This window comes from Anoplophora glabripennis, unplaced genomic scaffold (assembly GCF_000390285.2).
Source record: "Anoplophora glabripennis isolate ALB-LARVAE unplaced genomic scaffold, Agla_2.0 scaffold184, whole genome shotgun sequence".
Classification (NCBI taxonomy): Eukaryota; Metazoa; Arthropoda; class Insecta; order Coleoptera; family Cerambycidae; genus Anoplophora; species Anoplophora glabripennis.
The window spans coordinates 265,773-285,303 of record NW_019416285.1 but is presented as its reverse complement, the minus strand read 5'-3'; the positions used below and the strand labels follow the sequence as shown (position 1 = coordinate 285,303).

The 19,531-nt window shown below is 32.7% G+C and overlaps 1 protein-coding gene across 3 annotated transcripts in view; it reads right to left on the bottom strand.

The window, feature by feature from the left end:
• Nucleotides 1–2,497: 2,497 nt before the first annotated feature.
• The window catches only part of LOC108910108, a 52,222-nt gene continuing 35,188 nt past the window's right edge, over nt 2,498–19,531 (bottom strand). For 2 of the 3 annotated variants that reach the window (XM_018714618.1, XM_018714617.2), the window contains exon 2: nt 5,407–10,611. In XM_018714618.1, the coding sequence (XP_018570134.1) occupies nt 5,887–10,536 (4,650 nt within the window). In that variant the 5' untranslated portion in view covers nt 10,537–10,611 and the 3' untranslated portion in view covers nt 5,407–5,886. Of the gene's footprint in view, nt 3,713–5,406; nt 10,612–19,531 lie in introns of those variants that run through there. The other variant, XM_018714619.2, reaches the window with a different exon arrangement.

Below are 19,531 nucleotides of genomic sequence, written 5' to 3'. Positions count from 1 at the left end.
TTTTTGTAGGTATATTCCATATATCCTACATATCATAAATATATTCATTAATAACACACTGTACCAAACGTATTTACAGTTTGCTTTAATTGAATGAATTCGTGAATGAAATTACAGCGCGCTATATTAATTCTTGATTTATGATGTGTTCGTATATAACGACTGTCATATGGTTCGTGTAGTTCGTCGTATATGAAAATATATGCATTTATTTACAGAGTTTCCAACAGAAACGCTATACATATATTTCGTCAGCGGTAAGTTTCATAATTCATTTCATAATTAATGCATCCGTGGCCCACTTCGCGAGATTTTATCGACATGGCGATTTTCAGCAAAGTACATGGGTGGCGACTGGTTTTAGTTAGACGTAGTAGCCATATATGTTTTATTTATCTTATGCCATAATTATTCTCAATTCTGGTTGCTCAATTAAGTGCGATTATCTGAAATCTCAGGTGTAGTCGATTTGCAATCAAGTCATATTACTGAAGCTTAAAGCTATCATTGTACAATAACATTCAAAACTCTTTAGCCTAATATCTCGAAATTTTTTTTACAGAACTTAGATATTTTTTGTGGTCTACAAGACCTCTTGAACGGAACATCCTGTAAATACATTCATACCCATCATTTATTTCTGAATGTTGGTATGCTACGTGACACCAACACCATTTGACGGGACAATTACGGTAGTTAAAGTGGAAATCAAACAATTTCTAATGTTGGTTACCGTGCTCAAAAATTCCAATAATGGTATATTAATTACTTGATAATTGCCATCTAATAAGTTTAATGATGTAGCAAACAAAATTTACTAGATATTGCGGAAGTTATTTAAAACTGGACGAAGCTAAAGCCATCAGAGTAGTTGTTTCCCATATCGTTAATTAAATTATCCCATTCGTAAGTGCGAAATAAAACCCTTGTAAACACAATTTTCAAAGAATGTGACATATTTATTCAACGGAAAATAAATATTAAATTATTACCATATTATGTATATTCCAGGAAATTCCGTACCGACTGTAGGTGTTGAATTTAGTAAGCTCTATTTATTTTAAAAAATCGCGTTAGCCTTGGACGACTATAATGAACTAGCGAATGATTCAAAACATATCCTTAGTATGCTGACGAGTCAAGAGGATAAAGTTAAAATGATTTTTAATTTAAGGTGCCATAAAAATTCCACGAGTGTTTCTTTGATGTAAAAGCGAGATAATTTCACAAGGACTGCCAGCTGGTTAGAAATTGATAAACAGTGTAATAGAAGATCAATTGGTCATCCTATAGGATCATTAATAAATATTTGAATATTTATTAATATAAACAAATCCTTTCTCCGTTTCTTCGTTTATGTATGTTGTTAATTTTGATCTTGCGTAATGGCAGTTGTTGGAGATCCGGTTCGAAGGACCAAAAATGCGGGAGAGATACTTAAGTCAATTTGTAAATAATTGAATAATTATAAGGGTATTCTATGCAGTTTTAATTCGTAAAATCTAAAGAATAAATATGTATTTCTGTATTTTACGGTTTAGAGCATTTGAGGCCAAGAAAGTTATCCAGTCGAAAAATAACTAAGCTCATTACGGACGTACCTCACGACTTTGCTGCTCTCAAAAGTTGGGTGAGCTACTTAATTCTTTTTGTATAATAACACGAACAAATAACGATCTCGGTTAATTAAAACTTAATAATTTAAAAGGGACACTAATGGGAGGTCTTAAACAATAAGTTACAAACAAAAATTAATTGGAATACCTTTGTAGTTACAAATCAACTAGCTATCATTTGACATTTAGTTTATTTAACCGACACAGAATTCGTGCGCCAAACAAGACTGGCTAAGAAACACATGTAATAATTATTGTAAATGAAAATTTTAATTTCTCTCGAGAGCCAAGTATAAAGTCCAAAAAATGTAATTCTTTAAGAATTTTACTAGACCGACATTTTTTTGAGAGTTCTTTTGTACATGATGTTTCGAAAAATCACTTTGAAGGTATTGTATGTATATCAAAAATGATCTCTTAAAAAAAATGTACGTATTAATAGATTTACCTAATTAAAAGGATGAACCAATTAAAATTAAGTGATTACGTACACATATGAACTCCTCTCTAGTTAATTTTGTTAATAACGCGGATAAAGCAAGGTCGGTCGTTGGCATTTGTCGTTAATGCGATTGTGATTTTTTTGAAGAAACCTGCTTCTTAGCAAACAGTACACATGACATTGTTATCGAAAACTATTTATAGAACGAACAGGTATGGAAGCATGTGAATGTACAAAACATCATAAAATGAAGTGAAATGTATATTTTGTTTTGAACCTCGAACATGTTCTGTGACTGCATTTCACATGTTTTGGTTGACATTTTACGAATTTAGAAGAATACACAATTCAAATTTAATAATGTCCGGCAGAATACCGAGAAAATAACAACACATATAAGGAAATAAATATTTTATTTAAATAATATATAGATCAACAGTGACTTATCTATAAATATAGAGAGATGAACGTTTAACATCTGTTTTTTTGGAAATACTAAAGTAAGATAAAATATTTACAATGTTCAAGTTACACACAAGAGTATCTTTGGTACGTAGGCTAGACAACCAACAATACACAACTGACGGTTGGAGGGTATAATCAATACTGAAACTTGGCAGAAAATGGAGACATGTATTATTTCTATGAATACTTTTATAAAATGTTAAAAAAAAGAACGAACCATATAGGAAAATATGAGAAATCTGTCAAAACATATCTGCTGATTAGTTTTATAATACAGATCATTTTATGACATTAAGAAGACTGTGGTAATACAAATACATTTGGAGCTTAATTTTTTTTTTGATAAATAGGTGTGTATATATAATACATTATATATTTTTACAGTAATCTACTAGCACTAGAATTTTAAAATATCAGACATGGTTTGACATTTAAATTACATGTAAAGATATAATCAATGCCAGTAAAATGAAGAGATGTTCAAACTGAAATTCATACTATTGCATTGCAAAAGCAAGTATTTACAGATAGAAGAATACTAATATCTTTTGGTAGAGATGTAATAACTTATGCTATCAGATAATTTAAAAGATGATGTTTGGTCACAAATTTTGACGTTTGTAGGACATCAGAATACAAGGGCATTGCAATCGATGTCTTCAGATCTGCCGAATTATTCATTTATCATTAGTATTTATTGCATTTATTACTCGACTGTAACAGTTTAAATAATAAATAGCCTCTTTCTGTGGCACACCCTAAAACCCCCCTAAAACTGTGGTCAATGTCAATAATTATGATTACACACATAACACATAACATTATTGCCAATATAACACATATCAGTATCAATCGATTGCTAGTTATCAGTTCTTTTTCTTTCATCATATTTATTTTTTTTTCAAATTTATTACGTTTAAAAATATCAGTAGTCTTAATAACACATACAACTGCGACGTATTTTTTGAAAGCAGCAATTAATCGTTAGTTAAAATATGATTTTAATTGTTGTATCTTACAATTGATAACTTTAGTCATGTTGCTCTACAAAAGCACGAATTTCAGCTGAAATGCTCTTCATTTTTTGAAGGGATGGTAGTTAGTTGTGGCGGAGATGTTGGCAGTTACCTGAAGTCGGTTGCCGATAGAGGGAGCGGTAGTAGAAGTTGCGGCAGCCGTTACAGTTTACCTACAACCAAACATACGACGTCACTAAAAGGGGATTAACTACGGGGCAATGCATACAGGTCGGCGTGGATTAGGAGGATGCGGATTAGTTTTGGTGCAGCGAGTTGATGATGCTGTGGATATCCTAATCGGAAGCTACACTGACACTGACGTGGGTAAGTGCAAAGCTGACATAAAAGTAAATGCTTGTGCTGGGGAAGTCGTGTTAATGTATTGCTGGCTCTCTCCACCCTTCATTAATACCAAAAATTTGTTGTCTGTAGACACTTTTATTGATGTAAAACTGGCATGCTATGGGAAGATATTCTAGTTTTGTGAAGAAAATGGCGCCCAGAAAAAAACCGTAGTCCTTGGAAAAGATCTAGTTTTTAACAGCAACTTTCTTAGTTACATTTTTTCATAACATGCCATTTTTAATGTTGAAAAAAAAACGGAGGTTAATTATCAATCTTCAACAGTCGCAGCAGGAAAAAACTTATTTGGCATATCTGTCATTCGGAAAACATCTTGTTATATTCTTCCTTTGTTTCAGTCAAGACTGTTTAATTAATTTGGAAATTTTGATAGGTGGCAAACCAACCAAGAAATACAAAACGGTCGTTTGTTGCAGATGCATCAGCAAAATGATATTTATTTGACTCGCCACGAATTATCCAACGTTTAAGACTTTGGTTAATTATTGGGCGAGACTATTTTAGAATAAACACACTATTAGTGTGACACTAATATTAGAACATTGCGCACCTGAATGTTTAAAGTGAAGCTGTTCATTTAATTTTCTCTTTACAGTATTTGTAGTTAAATATGTTACACTTATAAGTGTAAGATTTCAAAAAAATATTTAAATTTCATGCAGTTTCAATAAAGACTGAAAATTATTGTTAAATACACTACACTTAAACATATCCGGCACAAAAAACCAGTACTCAAATGGATACTAAAAATCGTCGTGATAATAATGACTGTCTTGGATTATAATTATCATAAAAGTTGTCTGTACGTGTTCATATTAAAATACAAGAAATGAGGTCAGCACAACGATAGGGATCGTTTCAGTATAACCTAGATAATAAGGAAATTACTTTCTCAAAATAATGAGATTTCATTAACATACGGTACAATATTTGTTGAGCTAGAATTCCAAGAGACAAATAAGCCAATAAAGTTCTGTTATCGGAACTACTGTAACAATTTACCGGAGCAAGGGCGTGCCTTGAAACTTTCCGTCAATGTCTTGCGTCTGCGTACGGTGTCGAATGCGGTTAATTCCAAGAAAGTGACGCAGGGGTTGTCTTGGAATTCTCTCTCGACAAATATCGTACGGACTGCACGTTACTTCGATGACAATATTTTATCAATGAAATATAATGAATTTACGAATATTTTTTTTTTACGTGCTATGCATGGCAACTGTCCTGTTTTTCAGACATTTTTTTTAGCTTCTACGCATATTTGTACCGTAATATGCTTCTTTATTCAAACAAAACTTTCCATAAAACTATGAAAACAAAAAATATATGAAAGTTAGCATTGGCGTAGATATGATCTACATGTGATGTACCTTTAATTTTTTTTTTCGTGTGCGGTTATGGTCTAAAAATTAAAAATATTGATGTCGACGTTGCATGATGCGTATAAGTACGGGTGTTTATGTTATTCACATATTATAATGTTTTAAATGAGTGTTTCTAAAACTATATACCAGATGATTTATTCAAAAATAAATAAAATACATTTACAATATACATTCGATACAGCAGAATCATGTTCCCTTACAATTACTATTTGGCATTAAATCTGTTTGGATTTTATTTACAAACCATTTACAAAGTGAGTGAATCACACAAAAATCACCATAAAAATATCAAAACTAAAAAAACAAACACAAAAAGAGGTAGTACGTCTTAAATTCAAATTGAACTAATCATTTAACAACTAAACTACGAGTATATTAGTCACTATAATTTGAGTTTTATTTAAATCTTTTGTTTGTTTACTTTTACGACAATCAGTTTTTTTATACGATTCAATCTTGTGTTTTCCTAAGTGATTGTTCTCTGCTTACTGCAAATAAATCATTTGGGCAGAATTAAAATGGTCCCGGATTATTTATGCAAATTGGAATTACGGACGTACCACCGTGTAAATGCGAAAAATTACGGGATAATTTTAGCATTAAAAAAACATTGCCGCGATGAATGAAATAATAGCAAGGAGGATGCTTAAAATAGCGAATATATCTACTGAAGCCAGTTGATGGGCGCATGCAATGCCGTAGGAGCATGCAAGGGCCATGGTGGCGGGGTCACGGTACCAGGTAGGGGTTGGCTTCTCAACGTCGTCAAGAATGTGCCCATCGGGGTCATCCGTCCCCCTAGATTGTGTGTTTCTATCACGATCGCTTAATAAGCTCCGCGAACATGACCCGCGCGCTTCTAATTTTTCCCCTCGAATCGAATCGGTATTAGACGTTTGAGCGGCTTCTAAAACCAATCTGGAACTTCGAGGCAAACTGCGACCCCTTTCGCTATTTTCGGCTGCGACTCCCGGTTTGTTTACTTTAATATCGCTTTTCTCGCAAGAAAGCACCTTGTGTGAAGTTTCCAGAACTAACTTTGGCGACTTCAAACTTTCCAGAGAGTCTAAATTGTTATTCGAACTAAAGCCGTCCGCTAAGTGATTGGATTTCAAGTAATGTGAGCTCTCGCCACAAGAGCAATTAGAGTGAAAACCTGAACTATTTTCCGAGTCTTCTCGAGAGTCTTCGAATACCGTACGCGATTGATTAGGCTTATTTAAAATAATATCACAGTTAGAAATGAAGATTCTACCGTTATCTACAGTGTTAGTGTTAATGTTGGACGGTGTTATGGAGGCACATTCTTTGACTGCCAAAGCTACACTGTCTAGAACACCAACACACTCCTCCTCACCTGTAACCCCGTTAGTTTCATCGCTGCCTGTTACACCTGTTTCGAGATCGTCGAAATTTGAATTAGGCAACTTCCCTTTCTCCTCGTCATCTACACATTTGGTCTCGTCGCCTTGTTTTTTGATTTTTTTCTTTAATGGTAAATCTATGCCTCCAATGTTTTGCTTAAGTTCTTGAACACTAGCCGCTAATTCTGCCTTTTGCTGTTCAAATGGCGAGTTACATTTTTCAGCTTCGTTAGATTCCTCCAATGAGTTTGCTATATCTACTTCATCGATATTAAGTTCTTTGTCGGACATCAAGTTTTCATAATCAGGCTCAGAATCGACCTTTCCTTCCTTTTCTTGGTGTCCCTCTTCTTTAGAACCAACCCTCGATAACACTATATTGGCAGATTCTACCGTAGCTGGTTTCACTTCGATCTGTCTAACTTCCTCTTCGGGAGTTTTGGTAGAAGTCACGAGCTCATTACTGTCTACCACGGACTCCAATAACTTCTCGCACATCTTTGCATGTTCCGAAACAGCATCGATATCAGATAATCTTTTATCCAAATCGCCGGATTTTTCTTCTTTATCTTCGACATTGTTCACTCTTCTCAAACTAGTTCTGTTTTGTTTCTCCTCCCCGAGCATCTTCAACTCGTTTGTTATTCTTTCGGTAGTTTCTTTGGCCTCTTCCGCTAAAGCGTTCAAAAGGTCTTCCAGAGAAGACGAAGTAGATCCACTAACGATGGATTTTTTATCTTCTAAAGGAGAGAGTGGTATTGGAGTGGATTCTTTGGGAGATCTAGCTTTCCTCTCAGGAGTTAGACCTCTAGGAGGTTTACTAGACAAAATGTCGTCTCCAAGTAAAGGTGAGGTTGGTTTGGCATTTGAGGAATTTGTAGGGGCGGTCTTCAAACCATTTAAGTTCAGTCTGCTTTCTCTCAGACTATTACTGCTGGAAATTGGCTGAACATACTTAGTGTCCGTGTCGCTCATGAAAGCTTTCCTTGTTGCCGATATTTTATTTTCTTTTTCTCTTAGAACTTTTCTAGCAATTTCCATGGCGTCAGCAATGTCTGTCAGTGTCTTAAACTCATTTTCAACGTCATTGCTGGCTTGTGCGCGTTTGTTCCGCGCTTTTTCCATCATCTCTTCGTGGATCAAAGACCCTATGTTAGCCGATAAGGAACGTTGTGCCCTTTTTTTCTTTAAATAATTCAAATCCAGTCTGTTATTTTCTATGGCGGAATTATTATTCCGGAAATCATCTGTAGACAGGGGAGGTAGAGCGGGTCCTTTATTGGTATCTTTTCTCAGATTTCGAAAAGCTAGATCGTCTTTTACAATATCGGGAATTTTACGAGACTTAAATATTGGTCTGTATATGTCTTCGGGTGTGGCGTGAAGATAGTCACTGTTAGCTGCCGGGGTGATTGGTCCCAAGGGTATACCAAAAGGCGGTTGAGGCTCTATAACTTTTGGTGTTTTGTTGGCGTATTTGACGTTCCTATAAACTACATCGTCGAAGGTAATATCAGGTTCGTCTCCGTCAGCGTGAGTTTCGACTTCTTCATCTTCCAAACTTTTTCCATGGACTGGAGAGGCTAGTAAATAGCTAACCTTAGAAATGACAGACTGTGGATCGTTTATAGTCGTCGCGCGATCTTTATGTATCTTTCTAAATGCCATATCATCGTGTTTTATGTCTGCTGTTCGATTTTTCCTGAACATTCTCTTGCGCCTCGGCGAGTCTACAGTATCGAAAGGCTCGTAGCTGAAGCTGGAATCGCTTAAAGTCCCACGACCTCCGTAACCTGGGTAAGGGTCGATATTTGCCTCTAAAAGCTTCTGGGCTTGAGTTTCTTTCTCGCGTTGCTCTGCTCGTTCGAGCAAGTCCTCGTCGCCAAGTCTCAAACTGTTATAAATCGCCTCTAACTCATCTAGAGCTTCTTCCAAATTAGCGGATTTCCGTTTTATCTCTTCCTTACTAACTCTCTCCGAGATTTCCGGTGGAGGTTCTTGAACAGTAGGTGAAACCGGTTTAAAAGGACTCGGACCGCGGCTAATGTCTAGCATTTTGTTGTTATTAGAATTGTTCATGTCGTTCTGGAGAACGCTAGGAAGGAAGACTTTTGTCTGAACGTGTGTATGACTCGTGAACATTTGAGGGCTATTAGACCGAGCCTTCTTTAAAACCGATTTGCCGTTGAGACTGGCATTCTGCTTATCGATCTGTTTCCAAAAATCTAAAGCTTTTTGACTGCCGTTGTTTTCTGCGGATTTTTCCTCGTTCGTATTTGGCGATTTATTTCCGGTTTGGATGAAAATCGGTTTGCGACTTCTAGGATTCTTATCAGTCAAGTAACTGAATCCTTCCGGGTTGGTTTTGATTTCTCGTCTTCTGGTGGCGAAACGCTGAGACTTTTCCACGTCGGGAGTCGTTGATGAAGGTCTGATTGTCAGTTGAATGTTCAGCGGTTCTTTAGGCAGACAGTCCTCCGATGTTGATCTCAAATTCGGGTGGAGGTTAAACGAACTAAATTTTTTAGTTTGCTGCATCATAGGATGAGGCGTAGTTCCGCTGAAAGACCTGGATTTTACTTGGCCACTGCTGTCAAAGTAGTAAGTGTTTGGCCTTCCGTTTTCGAAACAGTGGCCTCTCATCCTGTTAGGGTCACGTGGTGGTGGAGGCGGAGGTTGCCTAGCCCTGTTTATCTGAGAGGCATCTATTAAACTTAAATTTCTGTAGCCCCTGTTGGGTCTCGTGATAGGGAACTGTACATGAAGGACATCTTCGCTGAACTCGGACGACGGTGCCTTGTGTATGTTAGCGTCGTACGACATACTACGCTGATTGTTGAAATATTTATCCAAGTTTACGTCCGTGAATTTTTTCGAGCCGTTATTGTAATCGTTCATTGATTGGGGAGGTCGATAGGAAGGATTGCTGGTGGAATTACTAACTCTATACTTGTGGTTACCGTGACTTGGCGGTATGGTCGACAAACCAGACATATTAGTGCTTTGCGAGTTTAGACTGGTGTATGATAGTTTATTTTTGGCATTCATAGGTATTATGGGGCTCGGAACGAGAGGACTTCTACTTGGAGACCTGTTGCTATCATCGGATAACTTCCAATTCATCGCTGAATTTTCTACATCAGATTTCGACAGTCTCAGGTAATTGTGAGGATTTTCTCCGTCTCTTGAATGCCGTTTCATATACCTCTCGGTCCTGGCAGCCCTCGATTTCTTACTCATCGAAATATCTCGCTGTCTTAAATTTTCCTCGCTGCGGATCTTCAATGAAGAATTAGATATTTGAGAGTCCTCATCCGAGCTGCTGCCGTTTTTCCTTCGGGCCTCAGCTCTGGCTTTAGCCATTTCTCTCCTGCTTTTTCTTACGCTATCGACAGACCCCGACCCGCCGCTTAGTTTAGAATTATTATCGCTTATTGATTCCTTGCTAAACTTCTGGTTAGTGTCCGTGGAAGGGATTTGTGGTAAAGCTCTTCCGATGTAGTTAGAAAAGCCACCTGTTGGATCTGAAAGAATACCGAGGTCTTCCTGGACATTATACCCATTGTAAACCTGGGAATTCCTTGGAGGAGGTATTACCACGTGATCAAAAGTACCGATAGTCTTGACCGGTTTTTTCCTTTTAGTCTCCGCCTTCTTTTTCCTCCTACCGAGAAATCCCCTCTTATGGGTATCCTCCTCGCTGCTACTGTCACTATCGTCCTTTTTCTTTCTGCGAAATATGCTGCCTATGGACCATTTCTTATCTTTCTTTTGTGATTTCTCAGGAAAATCGTAACTATAACCTAGGGTTCGCCTCGTTAGCGTCGGAGATTGGTAGAGATCGTTCGGGTCCTTGTATATCGTTATCTCTTCGGTACTGTTCATGTTTATCAGGTCCTGAACATCTTTGGCACGAATGTTTGAGTACGACGACCAGGTCCTTGGTCGACTGCTTACAGTCTGCAACAAGAAACAACAGGAATTAGTTTACTGCCGTCAATGGTGGTTCAAGAATATACATCAAACAGGTAGAGTTATAGTGAGATTACTTGTTTGTATATTCTTGGCAACTACTACGATGAAAATGGCTAATAGCATAGGAGTGGCTTTAAAAAAATCTCTACATTATTTAATTACTTTCTTAAAACAAACAAATTAAAAGATGAGATAATGTATGTAATTTTACAAGTGAACCTCGCCAAAACCGTTCTATTTTTACCCGCATCAGTCGGCGCCATATTTAACAACTGCAGGAGTAAATATAGAAGACAGCAACACATATGGTGGATTTTCCGTAGAAAAGATAAAAGTAATCAGTGACTTGGACAATATCGTTTAGGGAAATAAAAATTATAGTAAGTTTACTATAAAACGCTCCTATATAATCCTAGATGTTTGTATTGTGCAACAGATCCACCCGAGAAAAGACCGTTATTTTTGTCTGTCAATGCCAACAGAAAAGAATTTGGGACACTACTAAACTCCGATTTATATCGAAACTGTCTAAAGAAATATGAGGAAAAATAAAGAGGCAATAAAACATAAATACTTTTAACGTTAAATAAACCAGATATGATTCACTATTTATTTATAAGTAGTAGTATAAGTAGACTTGTAACGTTACACCATTCTTGAAATTCAATTTAATATAGAAAACTTATAGGCAATGTCCCAGACATAAACAAATTGAAGGATGAACAGAAACACGGTACAATTGGAGGTATTTTATATTACAATTATTCTACTTTTCGTTCTCTTACATCCTTGGTCTATTATTATTCATCCTTGATCTATTATTATTCAAATTATATAACTTCAATCAAATTAATAACGTACTAGTGAGTATTTCGATTTAATACAATAATTTATTCATTCTGGAAAAGTAAATGCTAATTTTTTCATGTATATCACACGCCAACATATGAAGACACATACGTACAGAAGTATAACTAATATACCTCTGCACAACAAATAGACTAAATCTAATTATATCTATTTATTTAGTTAACAAAGCACTTAAACCATTTAAGTCAATCAAGTCGGTAATTACTCAATTATGAAATTAAATAAGTAAGGCGTTTGTCAATGTAAACTTTCCCACGAACTATATTAACCATATGATGAAAACTTATTAACGTATAAAATTAAAAAATGACAACAGAAATCATCGACAACAGTGAATTAATTAGAGCATAAAGTATCACTAGGTTTGTATCAGTTTTGATCATGTCTTCTGGAAAGTGTTTAAAGTTTTCTTAAAATTATTAGGGCAAAATAGAGTGCTGTAAACTTTTAAATATTATATTCGTAACCCAAAAAATTACCCCTATTTCAGTGGCAGCAATTGCACAAAAAGTACCTCATAAAAAAGTGGTGTTACCAATTCAGCTGGACACTTGCTTAATTTTGGTGGAACAAAGGTAATTATTCTGTTAATAATTACAATTTAATGCACTCTTACGCAACCTAATACTACAACAATTATAACAAAATAATTGCTTTTGTTTCCTCAGCGGTCTTGTGAAAATTACTCACTAGAACCTATGCACTTCCTTTTCTTATAGTTATGTAAATATCAACTGGACTTTCCACATAGTCCAGAACTCTATAATTTTCTCAATTTCCATTCCAAACTGTGGGAATTACTTAACGACGTAACATTTTTATGTGAATAAGAAGTAAGAACTGACATGTAAGTTATATTTGTCTAAAAGTATTGAAAAGTTGCTTGTGTAAACAAAAATCCACCTTAGTCAAATATGCTTCATTAGCCCAATAAGATATTCCCTTCACAACCTCGTATAGTAACAAATTATTATTAAAATTTATGTAATGCATAGGTTATAGTGTTTACAACATATTACGCTATCAAATCATCTCGCATATTTCATTCAGAAGATAAAAAATTCGACCGACCATAAAAACATGTGACATGCCGGCACCGGCGTAATTTGCCATTGAACTAACTACAAACAGAACAATTAGCCCCTGGTAGACTATTACGATGGTTATAACAATTAGAGACCTTGAATGTTAATTGTGCGAGGATTACGTTTGGTCTGTAAACAATTCCCGAAGAAGAACAAGAAATATATCCTCTGTAATTTATTCCAAGTCGTTAACATCGTCTCCGGTGCTATCCGCAAACAATGACGGTGCCTTTTTTTTCGGAGAATTTGACAAATTATGTAAGTTAATAGTCGTCTCCGGAAACAATTACATAACAGTATTTTAGGGGTTTTGAGGTAATTAGATCGGCCATATTAGTTGACAATTGTTTTCTGAGAAAGACAAAGAAATTTAGTTCGCTTATTTAAATTAAGTGGCCTATTTTTATTTATCATAATTTGAACCACTTACGAATTTTAATTACACGTATATAGTACATTTTGACAAGACATAATAACCAATGATTGTCTACTTCTGTGACTCATTTGTGAATAATTTTTAATAAACAAATTGTTGAACAGTGTGATAGGTGTGGTAACAATTTCATAATACTTGAAAGAAAAAATAGAAACGACTTTTCCAGACATATTTCAGAAAGCGTCATTTCAATTTCTATTGTATTTTTAGTTTGAGTTAGTCTGCTAGGCTGATATTGTAGTGGTTAGTAGTAGTAGTGGTAGTAGTAACAGTAGTAGTTTTTTGGATTTAGAATTTTTAATTTTCGGATTACTTATTTATTTATCCAAAATTTTAAAATTCCAAATTTTAAAAAATCCAAAACTTAAAAAATCCCATTAAAAACCCATTAAAAAATCCAAAAATTAAAAAATCCCCTTTAAAAATCCAAAAATTAAAAAATCCAAAATTTATAAAATCCAAAAATTAAAAATTCCAAATTTTAAAAAATCCAACAATTAAATCCAAAAATTAAAAAATCCAAATTCTAAAAATTCCTAAATTTAAAAATTCCAGTTTAAAAAATCCAAAATTTAAAAAATCCCATTACAAACCCATTAAAAAATCCAAAAATTAAAAAATCCAAATACATATTAAAAATTCCAAATTTTAAAATATTCAAAAATTAAAAAATACCATTAAAAACCATTAAAAATTCCAAAAATTAAAATATCAAAAAATTAAAAACCAATAAAATATCCAAAAATTAAAATCCCCTTTATAAAATTCAAAAATTAAAAACCAACAATTAAAAAATTCAAAAATCCAAAATTTAAAAAATCCAAAAATTAAAACTCAAATTTTAAAATCCAAAAATTAAAAAATTCCATTAAAACCCATTAAAAAATCCAAAAATTAAAAAATCCAAATTAAATAATCCTAAACTTAAAAAATCCCTTTAAAATATCCAAATATTAAAAATTTCAAAAATTCAAATTTCCAAAAATTAAAATATCCAAAAATTAAAAAATCCAAAAATTATAAAATCCAAAAAAAATCCAAATCTTAAAAAATCCCATTAAAATATCCAAAATTTAAAAATTCCAAAAATTAAAATATCCAAAATTTAAAATATCCAAAAATTAAAAAATCCAAAAATTAAAAAATCCAAATATTAAAAAATCCAAAAATTAAAAAAATCCCATTAAAAAATCCAAAATATAGAAGATCCCATTAAAAAATCCAAATATTAAAAAAACCAAAAATAAAAAAATTCAAATATTCAAAAATTAAAAAAATCCAAAAATTAAAATATCCTAAAATTAAAATATCCCATTAAAAAATCAAAAATTAAAAAATCCAAAAATTCAAAAATTAAAAAATCCAAAAAATTAAAAAATCCTAAAATTAAAAAATCCAAAATTAAAAAAATCCCCTTAAATATTCCAAAATTTAAAAAATCCGAAAATTAAAATTCAAAACTTAAAAAATCCAAAAATGAAAAAATCCGAAATAAAAAATTCAAACATTAAAAAACCCCAATAAAAAATCCAAAAATTAAAAATCCAAATATTAGAAAATCAATAAAAAATCCGAAACTTAAAAAATTCAAAAATTAAAAAATCCAAAATAAAAATCCAAAATTTTAAAAATTCAAAAATCCCATAAAAAAATCCAAAAATCAAATATCCAAAAATTAAAAAATCCAAAATTTAAAAAATTCAAAAATTAAAAAATCCAAAAAAAATCTAAAATTTAAAAATTTCAAAAATTAAAAAATCCCATTAAAAAATCCAAAAATTAAAAAATCCCATTAAAAAATCCAAAAATTAAAAGATCTCATTAAAAAATCCAAAAATTAAAAAATCCGAAATCTAAATAATTCAAAAATTAAAAAAATCCCATTAAAAAATCCTAAAATTAAAAATCTCATTAAAATCCAAAAATTAAAAAATCCGAAAATTAAAAAACCATTTGAAAATCCAAAAATCCCATTAAAAAATCCAAAAATTAAAAAATCCCATTAAAAAATCCAAAAATTAAAAGATCTCATTAAAAAATCCAAAAATTAAAAAATCCGAAATCTAAATAATTCAAAAATTAAAAAAATCCCATTAAAAAATCCAAAAATTAAAAATCTCATTAAAATCCAAAAATTAAAAAATCCGAAAATTAAAAAATTCAACAATTAAAAAACCATTTAAAAATCCAAAAATTAAAAATCCAAAAATTAGAAACTCCAAAATTTAAAAAATTCAAAAATTCCATTAAAAATCCAAAATTTTAAAAATTCAAACATTAAAAAATCCCATTAAAAAATTCAAAAATTAAAAAATCCCATTAAACAATCCAAAAATTAAAAATCCAAAAATTAAAAAATCCCAATAAAAAATCCAAAAATAAAAAAATCCATTCTACTACTAAATAAAAATTCAAAAAAAAAACGACTACTACTACTGCTACTACTACTACTAAATTAAATAAATTTTAATAGAGTACTTGCAGATAAACCGTAAAGTTGCTAGCATCCCGTATGTCGGTAGATGCGTTCTCTTAGGGACGTGCAAAATATAAATAGCCCGTTTCTCACCAATTTTATTGTTCCTGTAAAGAAGCAAAAAGGAAACAGGCTCCGTCTTAAAATAGCACTGTCAGAAATTATCTCTGTGGGAATATTAATCGGAATGAATCGTATTTAACCAGGCGCGGCAGATCGAAGATAAGGCTCACTTCGCATGCAACATAACGTAGAGGCCACTGCGTTCTGTTGGACTTATGTCCGCGAAGATTAACAAAAAAAAAACAATACGAAACAGGTGAACGGCCGAATATGTGATGGCGAAGATAAATTGTTTCCTACTGTTGTTTGCGTGATTTAATATTTTACAATATAAGTTTAATGTTTAAAATGTGTGTTGAGTGCTTGTTTCCCACGCGTGAGCGCTATAAACTAGTATTTCCAATGACGGTTCACCCTGTAAATTATTATACTATATTCCTCTCGTGGACACGCATTCTTTCAGTCGTTTTTGTCCACATATTTATGCCTGTGAGCGTAACGATGAACGCGGCACATCGGTTCGTTTTAGTGGTCGCATAATTTAATGCATCTATCGTGCCGCTAAACACAACTAAAACGCATGAACAGCTGATCGCTTTCGTGCACCAACCTGCACAACTGAAAGTATCGGAGCATAGAAAAATGGATTAAAAACGGTATATTCGTTGCTCACATTACGCTCTAAAAATAAAGCTGTGCAGTTTCCCATTTAACTGAACGCGAAAATTCGATCGACTGATCCCGGTGAACATTACGCTCAGATACGCTGAGAAAAATGTTTGGTAATTCTTAAGTATTAATAGCGATCATTATATTGTAAATATTTTATATCAATTGGTTAAAACCTGTAATTTATATTTCGATAACATACCTAGGAACCAAATGTAATGCTGTTTGCACAGCTGTGGACAATAAAAAATTCCCAATCCTACTACTTTTGAATACTCTAAACATCTTTAAACGTTCTGGATAGGAAACCTTTTTTGATCCACGACTGTATGTAAAAAATCACAAAACTTCAAATATTCACACATTTATTGTACTAAAACAATTATTTACGTCTTTTCTCTATTATTTGAGTGTAATAAGTAATTATGTTTAACTATACTTTCGATTTATTTCAATTCTCGTTAATATGACACTTTTAATAATAAACTGTTGAAACAAAGGTTGGGATCGAGGAGATCACAAATTTTAATAGCAGTTGTAAATCTTGTCAAGGCTGCATAAAATGTAGAACGAATATACCCATTATTTTCCACAACCTTCGGAATAATTTAAACTGGCGTAAAACATTTCGCAGGACATTAACTTTAAGAGAGCAGGAGTGTGTTTTCAATAAAATTTTGTTAGTCGAATACTTTTAATCATACATTAGACAGGAATATATTCCTAATTAATCACATATTTATATAATAAATACAAACTCAGAGGTATGCTAAAACAAATTAAGTGCAAATGAGGGTATATCATGAGTAGATTGCATTAAAAAATATATAATCATAATTATAAGCAGTGTGGTTATAACATAGCTTACTTTTCAATTCGATTTCTGAGTTTGTACGTATAGAATATCGCAAATAGTAAATATTAAATAAATAAAGCAAGCTATTCATGTTAACAACACATAATTAGAAACTTTCGAACTCCAAGGAACATTAAATTAACTTCCATCAACAAAAGCTGTATATTTCCCCGAGAGCCAAATTCCAAACCTACAGATCTATCAAGATGTTGTAGATAGTTGTTTATGGTATAGGATGTGAAAGTAGTGAAGTATGTCTTAATTATAAGAAATTCACCTTAATTTGTTCCCTAGGATATACAATAATAATACCCTGGTACTGGTAAATTACCACTAACCACGGAATAGTTTACTTAAGTTATTACAAAAATCGTAAACATTTATTATTTTTAAAGAAAACAAGCTGTAAAATAAACCCTCTTCGGTATTTCACAAACTCAAAGGGAATACTGTTATATTTTTATTTCAACTTCCAAAATTTCAAACTTGCTATCGACACGTGTTCGGGTGCAGCGAATAGATTTAAACTTTAAAGAGCCATGAAAACTGTTACAATAAATTGTATAACGGATTGCTCAAACCAATTACATAATAAAAATGAAAGCGGCGACAATTTGGCTGCAACCAAAATTTTGCTATCAGAAACTGAGATCGAGATTCGCTGGTGCGAAATGCCAACAAAAACTATTCTGTACTAATTAGTTCCTTCCTCAAATTAAGTACTGTTTGGACTTCGAATCTGGCCTGGTCTGGTGAAAGTCTTACGGCACTGGTTCTTGTTTCTTTTGCTTCTATATTCAATCGTACATATTTCAAATCAATTAGTTGTTTTCACAGATAAACTTTTGTTGGCATTTCATCAAATTATTGGTATGTTATCACAGAAACAAAATTGTGAGGTTAATATTTTTATTTCAGAACGCATTAGCCACTTTCGAAGCCAAACACGAAATGAAGAGGTCATGGACAATCCTGCATTGAACAATTTATGACGAAAACATTGGCTCCAAAATATAACGAACCAACAACTGCAAAGTGTGAATGAAAATATGCACAGAAAAAAAAATGTGTATAGCTAGTGAGGACATCATTTTGAACAATAGAGGTAACTTATTCATAATCTTGAATTTATTTTATATTGCAGCGAATATCGATGGTTTGTAAATTAATGTAAGTTTTTCATAATGCTATTTTATTTATAATAAAAGTAAACTATCTGTTTGTTTTACTCTGTACTTAAATAAAAATAAAAGTCGGATAGTTTTCTCCTCTTCACTTTTTTTTGGTTCTCTTTCATTTGCAAACATATGACATGCCCATTAAAAAATCGTTACAGAAGTAACCACAGAACGCAGAACGGTAGATGGTGTCACGTGCGTTCTAAGGCAATCGACACTGCCCTATTTATAGTTCGACACGCGTGAAACGTCCGCCTCATGAGAGCCCAAAAACTTGGGTTGAATTGAATAAACCTATCCCGACGGTTGGAACAAATAAAATAATAAAAGTGTACGATTTAGTGTATCCTGTTCATAAATTTAGAAACATATTTGCACTGACTGCTCGTTGGTGATTTTTGTTGTTAAACAGTGTTTTGTTACAGCTGTTCTGGTGGTGGTACGACTGTATTCACCACTTCATCCTATTCGAATTTTTTAACTTTTTATTTAGATTCAGAAGAATTGGTAACCACCAATCAGAGAGCTCCTATTTTAATTGTATTGCTTTTGCAAAGCACTGGAATAAAAACATGTCTCCAATATTTAATAGATTTTTTTTAGGCAAAAACTGGAATATCACGTAGGTATATTGCAAAAATTTTAATTTGTTATGTTCAATCGGATTTAATACTTTCATGATGGTTTTTGCTAAATACGGAAAGTTTGTTTTCTTTATATTTGCAATAATCCAATTTCAATAATTTAATCAGAACAACATTACTTTTTCCTTTCTCCCAAATACTATTATTAATAACAATAATTTACAAGGAAACAAAGACATATTTTATACGAAATTTCAATTCCTCAGTTTCATTTAATATGCATATGCTGAAGGTGAATGACATCATTGAAATTAAATAAGACACCGATGCATATCCAAGCCTTCGAAGAAATTATTTAATATTCACTTCACAGATTTGACACATACTAAACTATAAAACTGTTAATATCTAAGTTAATTGAACTAAGAAATATTACGCGTTAGATAATTGCTTTGCGCTAACCGACAGAAAACTGTTTGCTTATAAAAAGAAAATATTTATAACTCAAACTTTCACTTATTTTCATCGTCAAAAAATTTGTTATTAAACAATTTAGACATGACTAATAATTTTCTTTAATTCTTTCGATAGAAATTTAAAAAAACATACTGAAATATCTGGCATTTCTACTTTTGAAATTTTTTACGCGGTTGCAATTATTACTTTCACAATATAAAGACACACGATT